The sequence below is a fragment of the Poeciliopsis prolifica genome, unplaced genomic scaffold (assembly GCF_027474105.1).
Source record: "Poeciliopsis prolifica strain line A6 unplaced genomic scaffold, Auburn_PproV2 SCAFFOLD156, whole genome shotgun sequence".
Classification (NCBI taxonomy): Eukaryota; Metazoa; Chordata; class Actinopteri; order Cyprinodontiformes; family Poeciliidae; genus Poeciliopsis; species Poeciliopsis prolifica.
In genome coordinates this window covers 256,518-278,834 of record NW_026562531.1, presented here as the reverse complement: position 1 = coordinate 278,834, position 22,317 = coordinate 256,518, and the positions used below count along the sequence as shown (strand labels likewise).

Sequence of the window (22,317 nt, the reverse complement as noted above, 5' to 3'; positions counted from 1 at the left end):
TAGTCTTTTGGATATGAAACTTATGGCAGGATCCTCTGCATTGTGCTGGTTTTATGTGACCCGGTTTAACAAAACATGTTGAGTTACAGGCTGCAGCTGCACACAAAACATGGTACATCACAGAAATAATCTTCATAAATCTAGAAATACACTGAATGTATTTAGATGCAAAATAAACAGCACACACCCTAACCCTGCAGGACAACGTGACAATTTAAAGACAATACCACACAAGGAGAAATAAAAGTTAAAACAATGACAGAGATTTTAGAGGCGTTTCAGTCAAAGAAGAAAGAATACAAATAGCAAAGAATAAAAAGACCTTTTGTGTAATTATAACAAAAGAGAAATAAAACCAGGTTACACCAGAGAACAGGTGCGATGCGCGTTCCTGCAACACGACACATTTCTGGGTTCTGATGATCCGAAGTACCCCGTCAGATTTTCCTACCGTAGCACCGATAGATAGCCAGGTCTGTCTGTCGGTGCTACCCGTCTAAAACTGCTACCATCATGTTTACTAACAGAAACTAGCAGATTGTTAATCATAAATATATTGGAGAACATTAATTGAGTGACTGAAGTGGAAGTTGAGCAGTTATGCTTAACATAAGGACAAAACCAGAAATCAATTTATATTTATATATATTCATGATTTAATCAATTCATAACTCAATCACATATAATGATCACAAAATGAGAAATGACTAGTTTTTATACTTGAGCAAATTCCTAAAAGTGTATAAATCATATATTGATCTGAAAATGTTTTTCTACATTATAAACCAAATTAAAACTAATCAGAAAATATCGAGTGTATCACATGTTTCGGTATTGAAACTGCTCATATCTGTTTTATCAGAGTTTGAAGATATTAAATGAAACATGTTTTCATTTTAGAATCTGCTGTTTGATGTCCTGGGTCAGGGGTCAGAGGTCAGCAGAGCTCTGTGGGTTCAGGAACCAGTTTGAAATTAAACACAGATAGCTGATGAACTTTGGTCTCACTTTGTGAGAAAATGTTTCTATATGAAATGAACGTAGCTATTGTAGGGTCAGGGGTCAAGGGTCAGGATTTCCAGCCTGGAGGAGCCCCAGCTAAAGAGGCGGGGTCTCAGGACTTATGGCAAGCTGTTTTAAACATAAATTCAGTTTCATCTGACTATCCGTAATTATATTCCAGATATCTGAAAATGCATTTTGACTATCTGGAATAATAATTCAAGATATCTGCGTTTACATCTTGATGAGTCAAAATTCCTTTCAAGATTTCTCAGATGACGTCACTGGATCTGTAATTTGATGAGACTCGTATCCGGAATTATGATTTAAGATATCTTGAACTGAATTATCACCAATCAAAATGACAATTTTAGATATGTGAATTAAGAATGAGGTGGAAGCCCCTTTGTGCTGCCCAAACAGTTGCCTGAAGAATTTGATGTTTCCTGCACAAAATTGTCCATAAATGGCAGAAATTAGAAAGAGCTCGGCAATGTTGGAAATGCGGAAAACTATAAGACTGCTAATGATATCTGCTAAAAAATCCTGTTTATTCATTTCTGATGAAACGAATGCCCTTAAAAGCAGCTTTGAAAAGCTAAACCTGCTGTTGTCAACCCATTTTCAACATGAAAGTTGTGAATTTTCAAACATCTTGTTTTGTTTTTTCTGTTTTTCATTGTTTTATTAAACTTTCAAATTGACGCTTTGACTAGACAGAATGCTAATTCAAGATATCAGTTTAAGATATCTTGCATAGAAAAGTTGAATAATTCAAGATAATTGCTAAAACGTCTCGTCATAAAACAATTTGATATCTGGAATGTAAGGGCAGTAAAACTGAATTTATGTTGAAACGGCTTGCCGTACAGGGAGCGCTTCAGACACAGGAAGTGATGTCAGGCGTGAACAAAGCTCAGGCAAACAGGAAGTAGCTGGTCTGTGGTGACAGGAAGTGAACCGAGATGGAGGCGAAGATGCTGCTGCTGCTGCTCGCCACTCTGGGTAAGACTGCAGGCTGGTTCTGGTCGGGCAGAAATGACTCGGCACTGGGTTCTGTTTGGGTCCGTCCTCTGTGGTTCTGAAAGGCACAGCCATCAGGAGAACCAGGAACAGGTCCGAAACAGATTGGCGGGCTGGCCTGGGTTCTGTTGGTTCTGAAGGTTCTTCTCTTCCAGGTCCGGGTCCAGCAGCCGGCAGCCATCTTGGCTGCTCCATGCCAGGCTCTCCGTGTGACATCAGCAAGAACGCCGCCGCTGTCCAGCAGGCCGTCCTCGGCGCCGCCCACTCCTTCAACAGCCAATCAAACGACGCCTTCCTGTTCAAACCGTCGGCCGTCATCAGAGCGCAGCGACAGGTACCGCCTACCTGGGACAGTTGTTGCCATGGTGATATGGGAGGGGTCAGAACCGTCAGCAGGTCCGGATTCTGGTGTCTGGATCCAATTGGTTCAAAAAACCTGGAAGTCCAGTTTCTCCAGAACCATCAGAGGAGAATCTACTGGGTGGGAACAAGTGGGCGGATGACCTCTGACCTCTGACCATCAGCGCCACATAAAGACAGTCACAAAGTCGGCCTTCTGTCCCCTGCAGAGCGTCTAGAGGTCTGATGTCTCAGTGGCACCGATTCCTGCAGCTGCTGCTGGACCAGAACCAGAACCAGGAGGATCTGGACCCGGTTGGTTCTGCAGTCCCTCATTGGTTCCCTGCAGCTCAGAGACTCTAAACAATCACTGAGCAACACATGAAAGATCTGCTCAGGTTCTGGTTCTGCATCAGAACCAAATGAGGAGAAGCAGCGTTCAGCTTCTATGCACCACAGATCTGGAACAAACTTCCAGAAACTGTAAAACAACCGAAACCCTGAGATCCAGAGTCCAGACTGAAACGTAATCAATAATCAATAATCAATTTATCGACAGCTCTTGACTTAATGTCACGTTACATTGTTGATTCATGACTTTGTGTTTTTAGGATGTAAAGCTCTTCGAAGGCTTTGCTGCTGAAATGTGCTGCACAGATCAAATTGATCTGATTGGTCGACCCGGTCAGGAGGAACCGGATCAGAACCAGAACAGACGGAGGCGGGACAGTTAAACCAACAGTAGTTTATTAGAAGCTCAGGTCTGTGGTGATTGGACGGACCAATCAGCCAATCAGAGGAGGGAACCAGAATAGAACCAGAACCTTTCTCACAAGAAACAATACCTCCTTTCAAAATAAAAGCACGTTCAGATTCAGTCTGAAGTGTGAGAACCAGAACCAGGTTCTGCTGAGCCTAGAACCTGAAGCAGACCTGTTCATGTAGTTCTGGTCTGGACACGGGCCCGGTTCCAGATCGGAGCAGAACCTAACGGACCCGCTCTGTGTTCCAGGTGGTCAGAGGGATCCGGTACATCGTGGACTTCCAGATCTCCAGGACGGTTTGTCCCAAACGGAACCGGACCTGGACCTGGACCGGTGCCACCTCCAGCCTCCGGGCCGGTTGGCCCAGGTGAGTCTGGATCTGAGTCGCAGGAGGACCCGATGGTTCTGGAGGTTCTGACCGACCCGTTTCTGTCCAGACCTTCCGGTGTCACCTGGATCTGTGCCTGACCCCCTGGAAGCCTGGGCGGGAAACCCTGGAGCTGCAGTGCAGATCGCACCAACAGGAACCGGTTCTGATCCGGACCGGTTCTGATCAGGATCCGGTTCTGTTTAAATGATGAGTGAATAAAGAGTTGCAGCAGATCCAGACCGGTTCTTCTATTCTACAGAACCTCCAGAGTTCAGTAGGTCTACAGGTCGGTTTAGACGGAACCGGGCCGAACCAGAACCAAGTTCACAAATCACAATGAGCTCGCCCGATTTCACTTTTTTGCAATTTTTAGAACTAGGACTGGTCTGGAAACAGGGCTCGGAACCGGGTCCGGGTATGGAACCAGAACCGGGTCAAGGTACGGAACCGGGTCCGGGTATGGGACCAGAACCGGGTCCGGGTATGGTACCAGAACCGGGTCAAGGCGGGGGTATGGTACCAGAACCGGGTCCGGTATGGTACCAGAACCGGGTCAAGGTACGGAACCGGGTCCGGGTATGGTACCAGAACCGGGTCAGGGTACGGAACCGGGTCCGGGTATGGGACCAGAACCGGGCCGGTGCAACAGCAGAGCAGCAACACAGGAAAATTCAGTCTGACATGAAATGATGGAGCAACAGAACCAGAACCGGGCCCAACTGGACCCTCAGCTGCCAACAGCAGCTATTAAAGTCCCCAAGTTCTGATCCAAAAGGACCGGGCATCAGAACCAGCAGGGTGTGAAGCCGGACCCAGTTCTACAGTCCCTGCAGGTCCAGCACGGCGATGTATGGCGAGCGGAAGGATCCGATGTAGAGTTTCCCATGATGCTCGTGGGCCTCGCTGACGTATGCGGCCACCAGGCCGTTGGGGTCGTGGAAGCTCCGCCTACAGACGCCGCCATCTTGGATCTCGGCCACCAGGCTGTAGCGAGGGACGGCCTTCATGAGGACGTCCTGGCTGAACAGCTGCAGGGTGGAAACCGAGACATCGAAGACAACATGACCTTTGACCTGGAGAACTGCTGCTGCCTGAGGCTGCGTTTACCTAGAGCGCTACGGCGGCCATCTTTACTGCCCCAAACAGAGCAATACGGCGGCCATCTTTACTGCCCCAAACAGAGCAATACGGCGGCCATCTTTACTGCCCCAAACAGAGCAATACGGCGGCCATCTTTACTGCCCCAAACAGAGCAATACGGCGGCCATCTTTACTGCCCCAAACAGAGCAATACGGCGGCCTTTACTGCCCCAAACAGAGCAATATGGCGGCCATCTTTACTGCCGTAAATTTACGTTCCTCTTCGGTCACACAGACCTCACGTTGCAGTCGGGTTTAAGCAGCAGCACAATCAAGATCTGCTGGGTGAACGCAGCCTTGACTGGGCCGTCTCAGGCATCTCATTAGTTTCTCCTCCAGTAGGTCAGAGGTCACATAAAACTGACCCATTTACCTTGAAGATGAGCTTTTTGACCCAGGGTCTCTGGGACAGGAAGTCAACATGGAGAAGCCGGGGTTGGGCCGGACCGCCGCCATGGAGACCCAGTACCCTCCGGAAGAGCTGGGCCGGATGTTGTCCGGGAAACCGGGCAGGTTGTCCACAAACGTGTCCATGCCCCCCTTGTTGAGGCCCGCCACATGGACCCTGGATGGAGACAGATCCGGTCAGGAGGACACCTCCCCTGAACCGGGTGGTCCTGGGTCAACGTCGGGCTCACCTGCGGATCCGGGCCATGGTGGTCTCGGCCACCAGAACCGACTCCTGGTCCGGCAGCAGCTGGATGCCGTTGGGGAAGCGCAGGTTCTCCATGACGACTGTCGTTCTCGCGTCTCCGTGTCGTACTCCAGCACTCTGAGGCGGATAGGAGGACAGGCTTTTATTCTGAAGGGTCCCAGCAGCTGACCTTTGACCCAGGCGGCGGGCCGTACCGTCCGTCCGCCGTGGCCTCCATGATGAGGTGCAGGTAGTCCCGGCGCTGCACCTGCTGCTGGAATCGGTGAAGTACAGCTTCCTGCCGTCCTGGGTCACCGCCACGTCATTGATGAACGACAGCTTCCTGCCCCCGACCATTTGCCCCCCGCCACCAGCCGGGTCGCCGCACCTGCAGGGAGACGCGTCAGCATGACCTGGAGGCGAGAGGAGGGGAAGGTCCATCACAGCTCACCTGTGGCAGGGTCGACCTCGAACACACCTAGGTAGGCGTCGGCTACGAACAGCGTCCCGTTAGGCCCCGCCCTGATGCCCAGGGGCCGCCCACAGGTGGGCTCGTCCTCCCTGGCGCCTGCAGAGGGTCAGAGGGTCAGTCTGGAGGTGGAGCCAGGCTCAGCCAATCGAATTTATTTTGGCACTTTTAGCCTATCAGGTTTATTCAGTTCATACTGAACCAGGCTAACAGCTAGCAACCTATTAGCTTTGTTCAATATGCTAATTGAGGCTAACAACTAGCCTGGTTCATCGTGCTAACTGAGGCTAACAGCTGGTGGTCGTTTGGCCTGGTCCAACATGCTAAATCTAGCATTGTTCAGCATACACATTCAGGCTAACCCGTTAGCCTAGTTCAACATGGTTCAGCAGTTCTCTTCACATCAGTCCTATGGGGAGTCAGTCAGAACCAGTCAGAACCAGTCAGAACCTATCAGAACCAATCAGAACCAGTCAGAACCAGTCAGAACCAGTCAGACCCAGTCAGAACCTGTCAGAACCAGTCAGAACCAGTCAGACCCAGTCAGAACCTATCAGAACCAGTCAGAACCAGTCAGAACCTGTCAGAACCAATCAGAACCAGTCAGAACCAATCAGAACCAGTCAGACCCAGTCAGAACCAGTCAGAACCAATCAGAACCAGTCAGAACCAGTCAGAACCAGTCAGAACCTATCAGAACCAATCAGAACCAGTCAGAACCAGTCAGACCAGTCAGAACCTGTCAGAACCAGTCAGAACCAGTCAGACCCAGTCAGACCCAGTCAGACCCAGTCAGAACCTATCAGAACCAGTCAGAACCAGTCAGAACCAGTCAGAACCTGTCAGAACCAATCAGAACCAGTCAGAACCAATCAGAACCAGTCAGACCCAGTCAGAACCAGTCAGAACCTATCAGAACCAGTCAGACCCCAGTCAGAACCAGTCAGAACCTTTCAGAACCAGTCAGAACCAGTCAGAACCAGTCAGAACCAGTCAGAACCAATCAGAACCAGTCAGAACCAGTCAGAACCAGTCAGAACAATCAGAACCAGTCAGAACTAGTCAGAACCTTTCAGAACCAGTCAGAACCAATCAGAACCAGTCAGAACCAGTCAGAACCTATCAGAACCTGTCAGAACCAATCAGAACCAGTCAGAACCTGTCAGAACCAATCAGAACCAGTCAGAACCAATCAGAACCAGTCAGAACCAGTCAGAACCAGTCAGAACCAGTCAGAACCAATCAGAACCAGTCAGAACCAATCAGAACCAGTCAGAACCAGTCAGAACCAGTCAGAACCTTTCAGAACCAGTCAGAACCTATCAGAACCAGTCAGACCCAGTCAGAACCAGTCAGAACCAGTCAGAACCAATCAGAACCAGTCAGAACCAGTCAGAACCAGTCAGAACCAGTCAGAAACCAATCAGAACCAGTCAGAACCAGTCAGAACCAGTCAGAACCTTTCAGAACCAATCAGAACCAGTCAGAACCAGTCAGAACCAGTCAGAACCTTTCAGAACCAATCAGAACCAGTCAGAACCAGTCAGAACCAGTCAGAACCTTTCAGAACCAGTCAGAACCTATCAGAACCAGTCAGAACCTATCAGAACCACAACCAGTCAGAACCAGTCAGAACCAGTCAGAACCAGTCAGAACCAATCAGAACCAGTCAGAACCAGTCAGAACCAGTCAGAACCAGTCAGAACCAGTCAGAACCAATCAGAACCAGTCAGAACCAGTCAGAACCAGTCAGAACCTTTCAGAACCAATCAGAACCAGTCAGAACCAGTCAGAACCTTTCAGAACCAATCAGAACCAGTCAGAACCAGTCAGAACCAGTCAGAACCTTTCAGAACCAGTCAGAACCTATCAGAACCAGTCAGACCCAGTCAGAACCAATCAGAACCAGTCAGAACCAGTCAGAACTTATCAGAACCAGTCAGAACCAATCAGAACCAGTCAGAACCAGTCAGAACCAGTCAGAACCTTTCAGAACCAATCAGAACCAATCAGAACCAGTCAGACCCAGTCAGAACCAGTCAGAACCAGTCAGAACCTATCAGAACCAGTCAGAACCTATCAGAACCAGTCAGACCCAGTCAGAACCAGTCAGAACTAGTCAGAACCTATCAGAACCAGTCAGAACCAATCAGAACCAGTCAGAACCAGTCAGAACTTATCAGAACCAGTCAGAACCAGTCAGAACCAATCAGAACCAATCAGAACCAGTCAGAACCAGTCAGAACCAGTCAGAACCAGTCAGAACCAATCAGAACCAGTCAGAACCAGTCAGAACCAATCAGAACCTGTCAGAACCAGTCAGAACCAGTCAGACCCAGTCAGAACCTGTCAGAACCAGTCAGAACCAGTCAGACCCAGTCAGAACCTATCAGAACCAGTCAGAACCAGTCAGAACCAATCAGAACCAGTCAGAACCAGTCAGAACCAATCAGAACCAGTCAGAACCAGTCAGAACCAGTCAGAACCAATCAGAACCAGTCAGAACCAGTCAGAACCAATCAGAACCAGTCAGAAACCAATCAGAACCAGTCAGACCCAGTCAGAACCAGTCAGAACCAGTCAGAACCAGTCAGAACCAGTCAGAACCAATCAGAACCAGTCAGAACCAGTCAGAACGAGTCAGAACCAATCAGAACCAGTCAGAACCAGTCAGAACCAATCAGAACCAGTCAGAACCAGTCAGAACCAGTCAGAACCAGTCAGAACCAATCAGAACCAGTCAGAACCAATCAGAACCAGTCAGACCAGTCAGAACCAATCAGAACCAATCAGAACCAGTCAGAACCTATCAGAACCTATCAGAACCAGTCAGAACCAGTCAGAACCTATCAGAACCAGTCAGAACCAGTCAGACCCAGTCAGAACCAGTCAGAACCTATCAGAACCAGTCAGAACCAATCAGAACCAGTCAGACCCAGTCAGAACCAATCAGAACCAGTCAGAACCAATCAGAACCAGTCAGAACCAGTCAGAACCTATCAGAACCAGTCAGAACCTATCAGAACCAGTCAGAACCAATCAGAACCAGTCAGAACCTATCAGAACCAGTCAGACCCAGTCAGAACCAGTCAGAACTAGTCAGAACCTATCAGAACCAGTCAGAACCAATCAGAACCAGTCAGAACCAATCAGAACCAATCAGAACCAGTCAGAACCAGTCAGAACCAGTCAGAACCAATCAGAACCAGTCAGAACCAGTCAGAACCAGTCAGAACCAATCAGAACCAGTCAGAACCAGTCAGAACCAGTCAGAACCAGTCAGAACCTTTCAGAACCAGTCAGAACCTATCAGAACCAGTCAGAACTAGTCAGAACCTATCAGAACCAGTCAGAACCAATCAGAACCAGTCAGAACCAGTCAGAACTTATCAGAACCAGTCAGAACCAGTCAGAACCAGTCAAACCAATCAGAACCAGTCAGAACCAGTCAGAACCAGTCAGAACCTTTCAGAACCAATCAGAACCAGTCAGAACCAGTCAGAACCTTTCAGAACCAATCAGAACCAGTCAGAACCAGTCAGAACCAGTCAGAACCTTTCAGAACCAGTCAGAACCTATCAGAACCAGTCAGACCCAGTCAGAACCAATCAGAACCAGTCAGAACCAGTCAGAACTTATCAGAACCAGTCAGAACCAATCAGAACCAGTCAGGACCAGTCAGAACCAGTCAGAACCTTTCAGAACCAATCAGAACCAGTCAGACCCAGTCAGAACCAGTCAGAACCAATCAGAACCAGTCAGAACCAGTCAGAACCAGTCAGAACCTATCAGAACCAGTCAGAACCTATCAGAACCAGTCAGACCAGTCAGAACCAGTCAGAACTAGTCAGAACCTATCAGAACCAGTCAGAACCAATCAGAACCAGTCAGAACCAGTCAGAACTTATCAGAACCAGTCAGAACCAGTCAGAACCAATCAGAACCAATCAGAACCAGTCAGAACCAGTCAGAACCAGTCAGAACCAATCAGAACCAGTCAGAACCAGTCAGAACCAGTCAGAACCAATCAGAACCAGTCAGAACCAGTCAGAACCTTTCAGAACCAGTCAGAACCTATCAGAACCAGTCAGAACTAGTCAGAACCTATCAGAACCAGTCAGAACCATCAGAACCAGTCAGAACCAGTCAGAACTTATCAGAACCAGTCAGAACCAGTCAGAACCAGTCAGAACCAATCAGAACCAGTCAGAACCAGTCAGAACCAGTCAGAACCTTCAGAACCAATCAGAACCAATCAGAACCAGTCAGAACCAATCAGAACCAGTCAGAACCAGTCAGAACCAGTCAGAACCAATCAGAACCAGTCAGAACCAGTCAGAACCTTTCAGAACCAGTCAGAACCAGTCAGAACCAGTCAGAACCAATCAGAACCAGTCAGAACCAGTCAGAACCAGTCAGAACCTATCAGAACCAGTCAGAACCTTTCAGAACCAGTCAGAACCAGTCAGAACCAGTCAGACCCAGTCAGAACCTGTCAGAACCAGTCAGAACCTATCAGAACCAGTCAGAACCAGTCAGAACCAATCAGAACCAGTCAGAACCAGTCAGAACCTATCAGAACCAGTCAGACCAGTCAGAACCAATCAGACCCAGTCAGAACCAGTCAGAACCAGTCAGAACCAGTCAGAAACAGTCAGAACCAATCAGAACCAGTCAGAACCAATCAGAACCAGTCAGAACCAATCAGAACCAGTCAGAACCAGTCAGAACCAATCAGAACCAGTCAGACCCAGTCAGAACCAATCAGACCCAGTCAGAACCAGTCAGAACCAATCAGAACCAGTCAGAACCAGTCAGAACCAGTCAGAACCAATCAGAACCAGTCAGAACCAATCAGAACCAGTCAGAACCAGTCAGAACCTATCAGAACCAGTCAGAACCAGTCAGACCCAGTCAGAACCAGTCAGAACCTATCAGAACCAGTCAGAACCAGTCAGACCCAGTCAGAACCAGTCAGAACCAGTCAGAACCTATCAGAACCAGTCAGAACCAGTCAGAACCAATCAGAACCAGTCAGAACCTATCAGAACCAGTCAGAACCAATCAGAACCAGTCAGAACCAGTCAGAACTTATCAGAACCAGTCAGAACCAGTCAGAACCAGTCAGAACCAATCAGAACCAGTCAGAACCAGTCAGAACCAATCAGAACAGTCAGAACCAATCAGAACCAGTCAGAACCAATCAGAACCAGTCAGAACCAGTCAGAACCTATCAGAACCAGTCAGAACCAGTCAGACCCAGTCAGAACCAGTCAGAACCTATCAGAACCAGTCAGAACCAATCAGAACCAGTCAGAACCAATCAGAACCAGTCAGAACCAGTCAGAACCAGTCAGAACCAGTCAGACCCAGTCAGAACCAATCAGACCCAGTCAGAACCAATCAGAACCAGTCAGAACCAATCAGAACCAGTCAGAACCAATCAGAACCAGTCAGAACCAGTCAGAACCTATCAGAACCAGTCAGAACCAGTCAGACCCAGTCAGAACCAGTCAGAACCTATCAGAACCAGTCAGAACCAGTCAGAACCAGTCAGAACCAATCAGAACCAGTCAGACCCAGTCAGAACCAATCAGACCAGTCAGAACCAATCAGAACCAGTCAGAACCAATCAGAACCAGTCAGAACCAGTCAGAACCAGTCAGAACCAATCAGAACCAGTCAGAACCAGTCAGAACCAGTCAGAACCAATCAGAACCAGTCAGAACCAGTCAGAACCAATCAGAACCAGTCAGAACCAGTCAGAACCAGTCAGAACCATCAGAACCAGTCAGAACCAGTCAGAACCAGTCAGAACCAATCAGAACCAGTCAGAACCAATCAGAACCAGTCAGACCCAGTCAGAACCAGTCAGAACCAGTCAGAACCAGTCAGAACCAATCAGAACCAGTCAGAACCAGTCAGAACCAGTCAGAACCTTTCAGAACCAATCAGAACCAGTCAGAACCAGTCAGAACCAGTCAGAACCAGTCAGAACAATCAGAACCAGTCAGAACCAGTCAGAACGAGTCAGAACCAATCAGAACCAGTCAGAACCAGTCAGAACCAATCAGAACCAGTCAGAACCAGTCAGAACCAGTCAGAACCAGTCAGAACCAATCAGAACCAGTCAGAACCAATCAGAACCAGTCAGACCCAGTCAGAACCAATCAGAACCAATCAGAACCAGTCAGAACCTATCAGAACCTATCAGAACCAGTCAGAACCAGTCAGAACCTATCAGAACCAGTCAGAACCAGTCAGACCCAGTCAGAACCAGTCAGAACCAGTCAGAACCTATCAGAACCAGTCAGAACCAGTCAGACCCAGTCAGAACCAGTCAGAACCAATCAGAACCAGTCAGAACCAATCAGAACCAGTCAGAACCAGTCAGAACCTATCAGAACCAGTCAGAACCAGTCAGACCCAGTCAGAACCTATCAGAACCAGTCAGAACCAGTCAGAACCAGTCAGAACCAATCAGAACCAGTCAGACCCAGTCAGAACCAATCAGACCCAGTCAGAACCAATCAGAACCAGTCAGAACCAATCAGAACCAGTCAGAACCAATCAGAACCAGTCAGAACCAGTCAGAACCAATCAGAACCAGTCAGAACCAATCAGAACCAGTCAGACCCAGTCAGAACCAGTCAGAACCAGTCAGAACCAGTCAGAACCAATCAGAACCAGTCAGAACCAGTCAGAACCAGTCAGAACCTTTCAGAACCAATCAGAACCAATCAGAACCAGTCAGAACCAGTCAGAACCAGTCAGAACCAATCAGAACCAGTCAGAACCAGTCAGAACCAATCAGAACCAGTCAGAACCAGTCAGAACCAATCAGAACCAGTCAGAACCAGTCAGAACCAGTCAGAACCAGTCAGAACCAATCAGAACCAGTCAGAACCAGTCAGAACCAATCAGAACCAGTCAGAACCAATCAGAACCAGTCAGACCCAGTCAGAACCAGTCAGAACCAGTCAGAACCAATCAGAACCAGTCAGAACCAATCAGAACCAGTCAGAACCAATCAGAACCAGTCAGAACCAGTCAGAACCAATCAGACCCAGTCAGAACCAATCAGAACCAGTCAGAACCAATCAGAACCAGTCAGAACCAGTCAGAACCAGTCAGAACCAATCAGAACCAGTCAGAACCAGTCAGAACCAATCAGAACCAGTCAGAACCAGTCAGAACCAATCAGAACCAGTCAGAACCAGTCAGAACCAATCAGAACCAGTCAGAACCAGTCAGAACCAGTCAGAACCAGTCAGAACCAATCAGAACCAGTCAGAACCAATCAGAACCAGTCAGACCCAGTCAGAACCAGTCAGAACCAGTCAGAATCAGTCAGAACCAATGAGAACCAGTCAGAACCAGTCAGAACCAGTCAGAACCTTTCAGAACCTTTCAGAACCAATCAGAACCAGTCAGAACCAGTCAGAACCAGTCAGAACCAATCAGAACCAGTCAGAACCAGTCAGAACCAATCAGAACCAGTCAGAACCAGTCAGAACCAATCAGAACCAGTCAGAACCAGTCAGAACCAGTCAGAACCAATCAGAACCAGTCAGAACCAGTCAGAACCAGTCAGAACCAATCAGAACCAGTCAGAACCAATCAGAACCAGTCAGACCCAGTCAGAACCAGTCAGACCCAGTCAGAACCAATCAGAACCAGTCAGAACCAATCAGAACCAGTCAGAACCAGTCAGAACCTATCAGAACCAGTCAGAACCTATCAGAACCAGTCAGAACCAGTCAGAACCAATCAGAACCAGTCAGAACCAATCAGACCCAGTCAGAACCAGTCAGAACCAGTCAGAACCAGTCAGAACCAATCAGAACCAGTCAGAACCAATCAGAACCAGTCAGAACCAGTCAGAACCAGTCAGAACCTATCAGAACCAGTCAGAACCTATCAGAACCAGTCAGAACCAATCAGAACCAGTCAGAACCAGTCAGACCCAGTCAGAACCAGTCAGAACCAGTCAGAACCAGTCAGAACCAGTCAGAACCTATCAGAACCAGTCAGAACCAATCAGAACCAGTCAGAACCAATCAGAACCAGTCAGAACCAGTCAGAACCTATCAGAACCAGTCAGAACCAATCAGAACCAGTCAGAACCAATCAGAACCAGTCAGAACCAGTCAGAACCAGTCAGAACCTATCAGAACCAGTCAGAACCAGTCAGAACCAGTCAGAACCAGTCAGAACCTATCAGAACCAGTCAGAACCAATCAGAACCAGTCAGAACCAATCAGAACCAATCAGAACCAGTCAGACCCAGTCAGAACCAGTCAGAACCAATCAGAACCAGTCAGAACCAGTCAGAACCAGTCAGAACCAGTCAGAACCAGTCAGAACCAATCAGAACCAGTCAGAACCAGTCAGAACAAATCAGAACCAGTCAGAACCAGTCAGAACCAGTCAGAACCAATCAGAACCAGTCAGACCCAGTCAGAACCAATCAGACCCAGTCAGAACCAATCAGAACCAGTCAGAACCAATCAGAACCAGTCAGAACCAATCAGAACCAGTCAGAACCAGTCAGAACCAATCAGACCCAGTCAGAACCAATCAGAACCAGTCAGAACCAGTCAGAACCAGTCAGAACCAATCAGAACCAGTCAGAACCAGTCAGAACCAATCAGAACCAATCAGAACCAGTCAGAACCAGTCAGAACCAGTCAGAACCAATCAGAACCAGTCAGAACCAATCAGAACCAGTCAGAACCAATCAGAACCAGTCAGAACCAGTTAGAACCTATCAGAACCAGTCAGAACCAGTCAGACCCAGTCAGAACCAGTCAGAACCTATCAGAACCAGTCAGAACCAGTCAGAACCAGTCAGAACCAATCAGAACCAGTCAGACCCAGTCAGAACCAATCAGACCCAGTCAGAACCAATCAGAACCAGTCAGAACCAATCAGAACCAGTCAGAACCAATCAGAACCAGTCAGAACCAGTCAGAACCAGTCAGAACCAATCAGAACCAGTCAGAACCAGTCAGAACCAGTCAGAACCAGTCAGAACCAGTCAGAACCAATCAGAACCAGTCAGACCCAGTCAGAACCAGTCAGAACCAGTCAGAACCAATCAGAACCAGTCAGAACCAGTCAGAACCAATCAGAACCTTTCAGAACCAGTCAGAACCAGTCAGAACCAGTCAGAACCAGTCAGAACCAATCAGAACCAGTCAGAACCAGTCAGAACCAGTCAGAACCAATCAGAACCAGTCAGAACCAGTCAGAACCAGTCAGAACCAGTCAGAACCAATCAGAACCAGTCAGAACCAATCAGAACCAGTCAGAACCAGTCAGAACCAGTCAGAACCAATCAGAACCAGTCAGACCCAGTCAGAACCAGTCAGAACCAATCAGAACCAGTCAGAACCAGTCAGAACCAATCAGAACCAGTCAGAACCAGTCAGAACCAGTCAGAACCAATCAGAACCAGTCAGAACCTATCAGAACCAGTCAGAACCAGTCAGAACCAGTCAGAACCAATCAGAACCAGTCAGAACCAGTCAGAACCAGTCAGAACCAATCAGAACCAGTCAGAACCAGTCAGAACCAGTCAGAACCAATCAGAACCAGTCAGAACCAGTCAGAACCAGTCAGAACCAGTCAGAACCAGTCAGAACCAATCAGAACCAGTCAGAACCAATCAGAACCAGTCAGAACCAGTCAGAACCTATCAGAACCAGTCAGAACCAGTCAGACCCAGTCAGAACCAGTCAGAACCTATCAGAACCAGTCAGAACCAGTCAGAACCAGTCAGAACCAATCAGAACCAGTCAGACCCAGTCAGAACCAATCAGACCCAGTCAGAACCAATCAGAACCAGTCAGAACCAATCAGAACCAGTCAGAACCAGTCAGAACCAGTCAGAACCAATCAGAACCAGTCAGAACCAGTCAGAACCAGTCAGAACCAATCAGAACCAGTCAGAACCAGTCAGAACCAATCAGAACCAGTCAGAACCAGTCAGAACCAGTCAGAACCAATCAGAACCAGTCAGAACCAGTCAGAACCATCAGAACCAGTCAGAACCAATCAGAACCAGTCAGACCCAGTCAGAACCAGTCAGAACCAGTCAGAACCAGTCAGAACCAATCAGAACCAGTCAGAACCAGTCAGAACCAGTCAGAACCTTTCAGAACCAATCAGAACCAGTCAGAACCAGTCAGAACCAGTCAGAACCAGTCAGAACCAATCAGAACCAGTCAGAACCAGTCAGAACGAGTCAGAACCAATCAGAACCAGTCAGAACCAGTCAGAACCAATCAGAACCAGTCAGAACCAGTCAGAACCAGTCAGAACCAGTCAGAACCAATCAGAACCAGTCAGAACCAATCAGAACCAGTCAGACCCAGTCAGAACCAATCAGAACCAATCAGAACCAGTCAGAACCTATCAGAACCTATCAGAACCAGTCAGAACCAGTCAGAACCTATCAGAACCAGTCAGAACCAGTCAGACCCAGTCAGAACCAGTCAGAACCTATCAGAACCAGTCAGAACCAATCAGAACCAGTCAGACCCAGTCAGAACCAATCAGAACCAGTCAGAACCAATCAGAACCAGTCAGAACCAGTCAGAACCTATCAGAACCAGTCAGAACCTATCAGAACCAGTCAGAACCAATCAGAACCAGTCAGAACCAATCAGAACCAGTCAGAACCAGTCAGACCCAGTCAGAACCAGTCAGAACCAGTCAGAACCTATCAGAACCAGTCAGAACCAGTCAGACCCAGTCAGAACCAGTCAGAACCAATCAGAACCAGTCAGAACCAATCAGAACCAGTCAGAACCAGTCAGAACCTATCAGAACCAGTCAGAACCAGTCAGACCCAGTCAGAACCTATCAGAACCAGTCAGAACCAGTCAGAACCAGTCAGAACCAATCAGAACCAGTCAGACCCAGTCAGAACCAATCAGACCCAGTCAGAACCAATCAGAACCAGTCAGAACCAATCAGAACCAGTCAGAACCAATCAGAACCAGTCAGAACCAGTCAGAACCAATCAGAACCAGTCAGAACCAATCAGAACCAGTCAGACCCAGTCAGAACCAGTCAGAACCAGTCAGAACCAGTCAGAACCAATCAGAACCAGTCAGAACCAGTCAGAACCAGTCAGAACCTTTCAGAACCAATCAGAACCAATCAGAACCAGTCAGAACCAGTCAGAACCAGTCAGAACCAATCAGAACCAGTCAGAACCAGTCAGAACCAATCAGAACCAGTCAGAACCAGTCAGAACCAATCAGAACCAGTCAGAACCAGTCAGAACCAGTCAGAACCAGTCAGAACCAATCAGAACCAGTCAGAACCAGTCAGAACCAATCAGAACCAGTCAGAACCAATCAGAACCAGTCAGACCCAGTCAGAACCAGTCAGAACCAGTCAGAACCAATCAGAACCAGTCAGAACCAATCAGAACCAGTCAGAACCAATCAGAACCAGTCAGAACCAGTCAGAACCAATCAGACCCAGTCAGAACCAATCAGAACCAGTCAGAACCAATCAGAACCAGTCAGAACCAGTCAGAACCAGTCAGAACCAATCAGAACCAGTCAGAACCAGTCAGAACCAATCAGAACCAGTCAGAACCAGTCAGAACCAATCAGAACCAGTCAGAACCAGTCAGAACCAATCAGAACCAGTCAGAACCAGTCAGAACCAGTCAGAACCAGTCAGAACCAATCAGAACCAGTCAGAACCAATCAGAACCAGTCAGACCCAGTCAGAACCAGTCAGAACCAGTCAGAATCAGTCAGAACCAATCAGAACCAGTCAGAACCAGTCAGAACCAGTCAGAACCTTTCAGAACCAATCAGAACCAGTCAGAACCAGTCAGAACCAGTCAGAACCAATCAGAACCAGTCAGAACCAGTCAGAACCAATCAGAACCAGTCAGAACCAGTCAGAACCAATCAGAACCAGTCAGAACCAGTCAGAACCAGTCAGAACCAATCAGAACCAGTCAGAACCAGTCAGAACCAGTCAGAACCAATCAGAACCAGTCAGAACCAATCAGAACCAGTCAGACCCAGTCAGAACCAGTCAGACCCAGTCAGAACCAATCAGAACCAGTCAGAACCAATCAGAACCAGTCAGAACCAGTCAGAACCTATCAGAACCAGTCAGAACCTATCAGAACCAGTCAGAACCAGTCAGAACCAATCAGAACCAGTCAGAACCAATCAGACCCAGTCAGAACCAGTCAGAACCAGTCAGAACCAGTCAGAACCAATCAGAACCAGTCAGAACCAATCAGAACCAGTCAGAACCAGTCAGAACCAGTCAGAACCTATCAGAACCAGTCAGAACCTATCAGAACCAGTCAGAACCAATCAGAACCAGTCAGAACCAGTCAGACCCAGTCAGAACCAGTCAGAACCAGTCAGAACCAGTCAGAACCAGTCAGAACCTATCAGAACCAGTCAGAACCAATCAGAACCAGTCAGAACCAATCAGAACCAGTCAGAACCAGTCAGAACCTATCAGAACCAGTCAGAACCAATCAGAACCAGTCAGAACCAATCAGAACCAGTCAGAACCAGTCAGAACCAGTCAGAACCTATCAGAACCAGTCAGAACCAGTCAGAACCAGTCAGAACCAGTCAGAACCTATCAGAACCAGTCAGAACCAATCAGAACCAGTCAGAACCAATCAGAACCAATCAGAACCAGTCAGACCCAGTCAGAACCAGTCAGAACCAATCAGAACCAGTCAGAACCAGTCAGAACCAGTCAGAACCAGTCAGAACCAGTCAGAACCAATCAGAACCAGTCAGAACCAGTCAGAACAAATCAGAACCAGTCAGAACCAGTCAGAACCAGTCAGAACCAATCAGAACCAGTCAGACCCAGTCAGAACCAATCAGACCCAGTCAGAACCAATCAGAACCAGTCAGAACCAATCAGAACCAGTCAGAACCAATCAGAACCAGTCAGAACCAGTCAGAACCAATCAGACCCAGTCAGAACCAATCAGAACCAGTCAGAACCAATCAGAACCAGTCAGAACCAATCAGAACCAGTCAGAACCAGTCAGAACCAATCAGAACCAATCAGAACCAGTCAGAACCAGTCAGAACCAGTCAGAACCAATCAGAACCAGTCAGAACCAATCAGAACCAGTCAGAACCAATCAGAACCAGTCAGAACCAGTTAGAACCTATCAGAACCAGTCAGAACCAGTCAGACCCAGTCAGAACCAGTCAGAACCTATCAGAACCAGTCAGAACCAGTCAGAACCAGTCAGAACCAATCAGAACCAGTCAGACCCAGTCAGAACCAATCAGACCCAGTCAGAACCAATCAGAACCAGTCAGAACCAATCAGAACCAGTCAGAACCAATCAGAACCAGTCAGAACCAGTCAGAACCAGTCAGAACCAATCAGAACCAGTCAGAACCAGTCAGAACCAGTCAGAACCAGTCAGAACCAATCAGAACCAGTCAGACCCAGTCAGAACCAGTCAGAACCAGTCAGAACCAATCAGAACCAGTCAGAACCAGTCAGAACCAATCAGAACCTTTCAGAACCAGTCAGAACCAGTCAGAACCAGTCAGAACCAGTCAGAACCAATCAGAACCAGTCAGAACCAGTCAGAACCAGTCAGAACCAATCAGAACCAGTCAGAACCAGTCAGAACCAGTCAGAACCAGTCAGAACCAATCAGAACCAGTCAGAACCAGTCAGAACCAGTCAGTCAGAACCAATCAGAACCAGTCAGACCCAGTCAGAACCAGTCAGAACCAGTCAGAACCAGTCAGAACCAGTCAGAACCTTTCAGAACCAGTCAGAACCAATCAGAACCAGTCAGAACCAGTCAGAACCAGTCAGAACCAGTCAGAACCAATCAGAACCAGTCAGAACCAGTCAGAACCAGTCAGAACCAATCAGAACCAGTCAGAACCAGTCAGAACCAGTCAGAACCAATCAGAACCAGTCAGAACCTATCAGAACCAGTCAGAACCAGTCAGAACCAGTCAGAACCAATCAGAACCAGTCAGAACCAGTCAGAACCAGTCAGAACCAATCAGAACCAGTCAGAACCAGTCAGAACCAGTCAGAACCAATCAGAACCAGTCAGAACCAGTCAGAACCAGTCAGAACCAGTCAGAACCAATCAGAACCAGTCAGAACCAGTCAGAACCAGTCAGAACCAATCAGAACCAGTCAGAACCAGTCAGAACCAGTCAGAACCTATCAGAACCAGTCAGAACCTATCAGAACCAGTCAGAACCAGTCAGAACCAGTCAGAACCAATCAGAACCAGTCAGAACCAGTCAGAACCAGTCAGAACCAGTCAGAACCAGTCAGAACCTTTCAGAACCAGTCAGAACCAATCAGAACCAGTCAGAACCAGTCAGAACCAGTCAGAACCAGTCAGAACCAATCAGAACCAGTCAGAACCAGTCAGAACCAATCAGAACCAGTCAGAACCAGTCAGAACCTATCAGAACCAGTCAGAACCAGTCAGAACCAGTCAGAACCAGTCAGAACCAATCAGAACCAGTCAGAACCTATCAGAACCAGTCAGAACCAATCAGAACCAGTCAGAACCAGTCAGAACCAGTCAGAACCAGTCAGAACCAGTCAGAACCAGTCAGAACCAATCAGAACCAGTCAGAACCAGTCAGAACCAGTCAGAACCAGTCAGAACCAATCAGAACCAGTCAGAACCAGTCAGAACCAATCAGAACCAGTCAGAACCAGTCAGAACCAATCAGAACCAGTCAGAACCAGTCAGAACCAGTCAGAACCAGTCAGAACCAGTCAGAACCAATCAGAACCAGTCAGAACCAGTCAGAACCAATCAGAACCAGTCAGAACCAGTCAGAACCAGTCAGAACCAATCAGAACCAGTCAGAACCAGTCAGAACCAATCAGAACCAGTCAGAACCAGTCAGAACCAGTCAGAACCAGTCAGAACCAATCAGAACCAGTCAGAACCAGTCAGAACCAATCAGAACCAGTCAGAACCAGTTCTCACCACACGGCGGCCTGCCGAGCGTTGCCAAGGTAACGATTCTCTGTCCAATCAGCTTGAGGATTTTGCCGTCAGCTGTTCCAGTGAAGAAAACATCTGCGGAGAGAAAAACAGACTGGTTCTGGTTCTGGTTCTGGTTCTGGTTCTGGTCGGGAACCAGAAGTGAAGCAGCTGACCTCCCATGTTGACGATGGACTCTGGACCCAGAAGCTGGTCCTCGTAGAGCCGCCGGGCCTCCCGGAGCCGCAGGTTGGGCTCCCAGCAGCCCTTCATCTGGGGCGGCTCCTTCAAGCTGCAGCCAGCAGGGGGCGCCACAGGCCGCCATGGAAACAAGGGGGTTAAAGAGGGTTTGATCTGGTTCTGACCCGATCCAGACTGACTCACCTGAAGGCCTCTGGATGAATGGGAGACTCCAGGATGAAGAAGATGATGAGAAGAAGAAGAATCAAGAAACCGCCCAGAGACAGCAGAGTGACCCGGAAGACCTTCCCACTGTAGGAGCTGGACAGGAGGACAGGTGGAGGACAAGAGGAGGACAGGTGGAGGACAAGAGGAGGACAGGTGGAGGACAGGTGGAGGTCAAGAGGAGGACAGGAGGACAGGTGGAGGTCAGGTGGAGGACAGGAGGTCAGGTGGACAGGTGGAGGACATGTGGGGGACAGGAGGAGGACAAGAGGACATCAGGTGGAGGACAGGTGGATGGTGGGGGACAGGAGGAGGACAAAAGGAGGACAGGTGGAGGACAAGAGGAGGACATTTGGGGGACAGGAGGAGGACAAGAGGACATCAGGTGGAGGACAGGTGGATGGTGGGGGACAGGAGGAGGACAAAAGGAGGACAGGTGGAGGACAAGAGGAGGACAGGTGGAGGACAGGTAGAGGACAGGAGGACGACAGGTGGAGGACAAGAGGAGGACAGGAGGACGACATGTGGAGGACAGGTGGAGGACAAGAGGAGGACAGGAGGAGGACAGGTGGAGGACAAGAGGAGGACAGGTGGAGGACAAGAGGAGGACAGGAGGACAGGTGGAGGACAAGAGGAGGACAGGAGGACAGGTGGACGACAGGTGGAGGTCAGGTGGAGGACAGGAGGTCAGGTGGAGGACATGTGGGGGACAGGAGGAGGACAAGAGGACATCAGGTGGAGGACAGGTGGATGGTGGGGGACAGGAGGAGGACAAAAGGAGGACAGGTGGAGGACAAGAGGAGGACATTTGGGGGACAGGAGGAGGACAAGAGGACATCAGGTGGAGGACAGGTGGATGGTGGGGGACAGGAGGAGGACAAAAGGAGGACAGGTGGAGGACAAGAGGAGGACAGGTGGAGGACAGTTAGAGGACAGGAGGACGACAGGTGGAGGACAAGAGGAGGACAGGAGGACGACATGTGGAGGACAGGTGGAGGACAAGAGGAGGACAGGAGGAGGACAGGTGGAGGACAAGAGGAGGACACGTGGAGGACAAGAGGAGGACAGGAGGACAGGTGGAGGACAAGAGGAGGACAGGAGGACAGGTGGAGGACAAGAGGAGGACAGGTGGACGACAGGTGGAGGTCAGGTGGAGGACAGGAG

At 48.8% G+C, this 22,317-nt stretch overlaps 1 protein-coding gene and 1 pseudogene across 1 annotated transcript; one reads left to right on the top strand and one right to left on the bottom strand.

The window, feature by feature from the left end:
• Nucleotides 1–1,936: 1,936 nt before the first annotated feature.
• Nucleotides 1,937–3,721, top strand: LOC129356107 (cystatin-F-like). Its single transcript, XM_055025718.1, is given in 5 exon segments — nt 1,937–2,007; nt 2,181–2,359; nt 3,377–3,446; nt 3,449–3,495; nt 3,566–3,721. Coding segments are annotated over 5 exon segments (477 nt in total). The 5' UTR covers nt 1,937–1,967; the 3' UTR covers nt 3,707–3,721.
• A 316-nt stretch (nt 3,722–4,037) lies between these two features.
• LOC129356105 (adipocyte plasma membrane-associated protein-like) lies at nt 4,038–21,682 on the bottom strand (annotated as a pseudogene).
• Between the last annotated feature and the right edge of the window lie 635 nt (nt 21,683–22,317).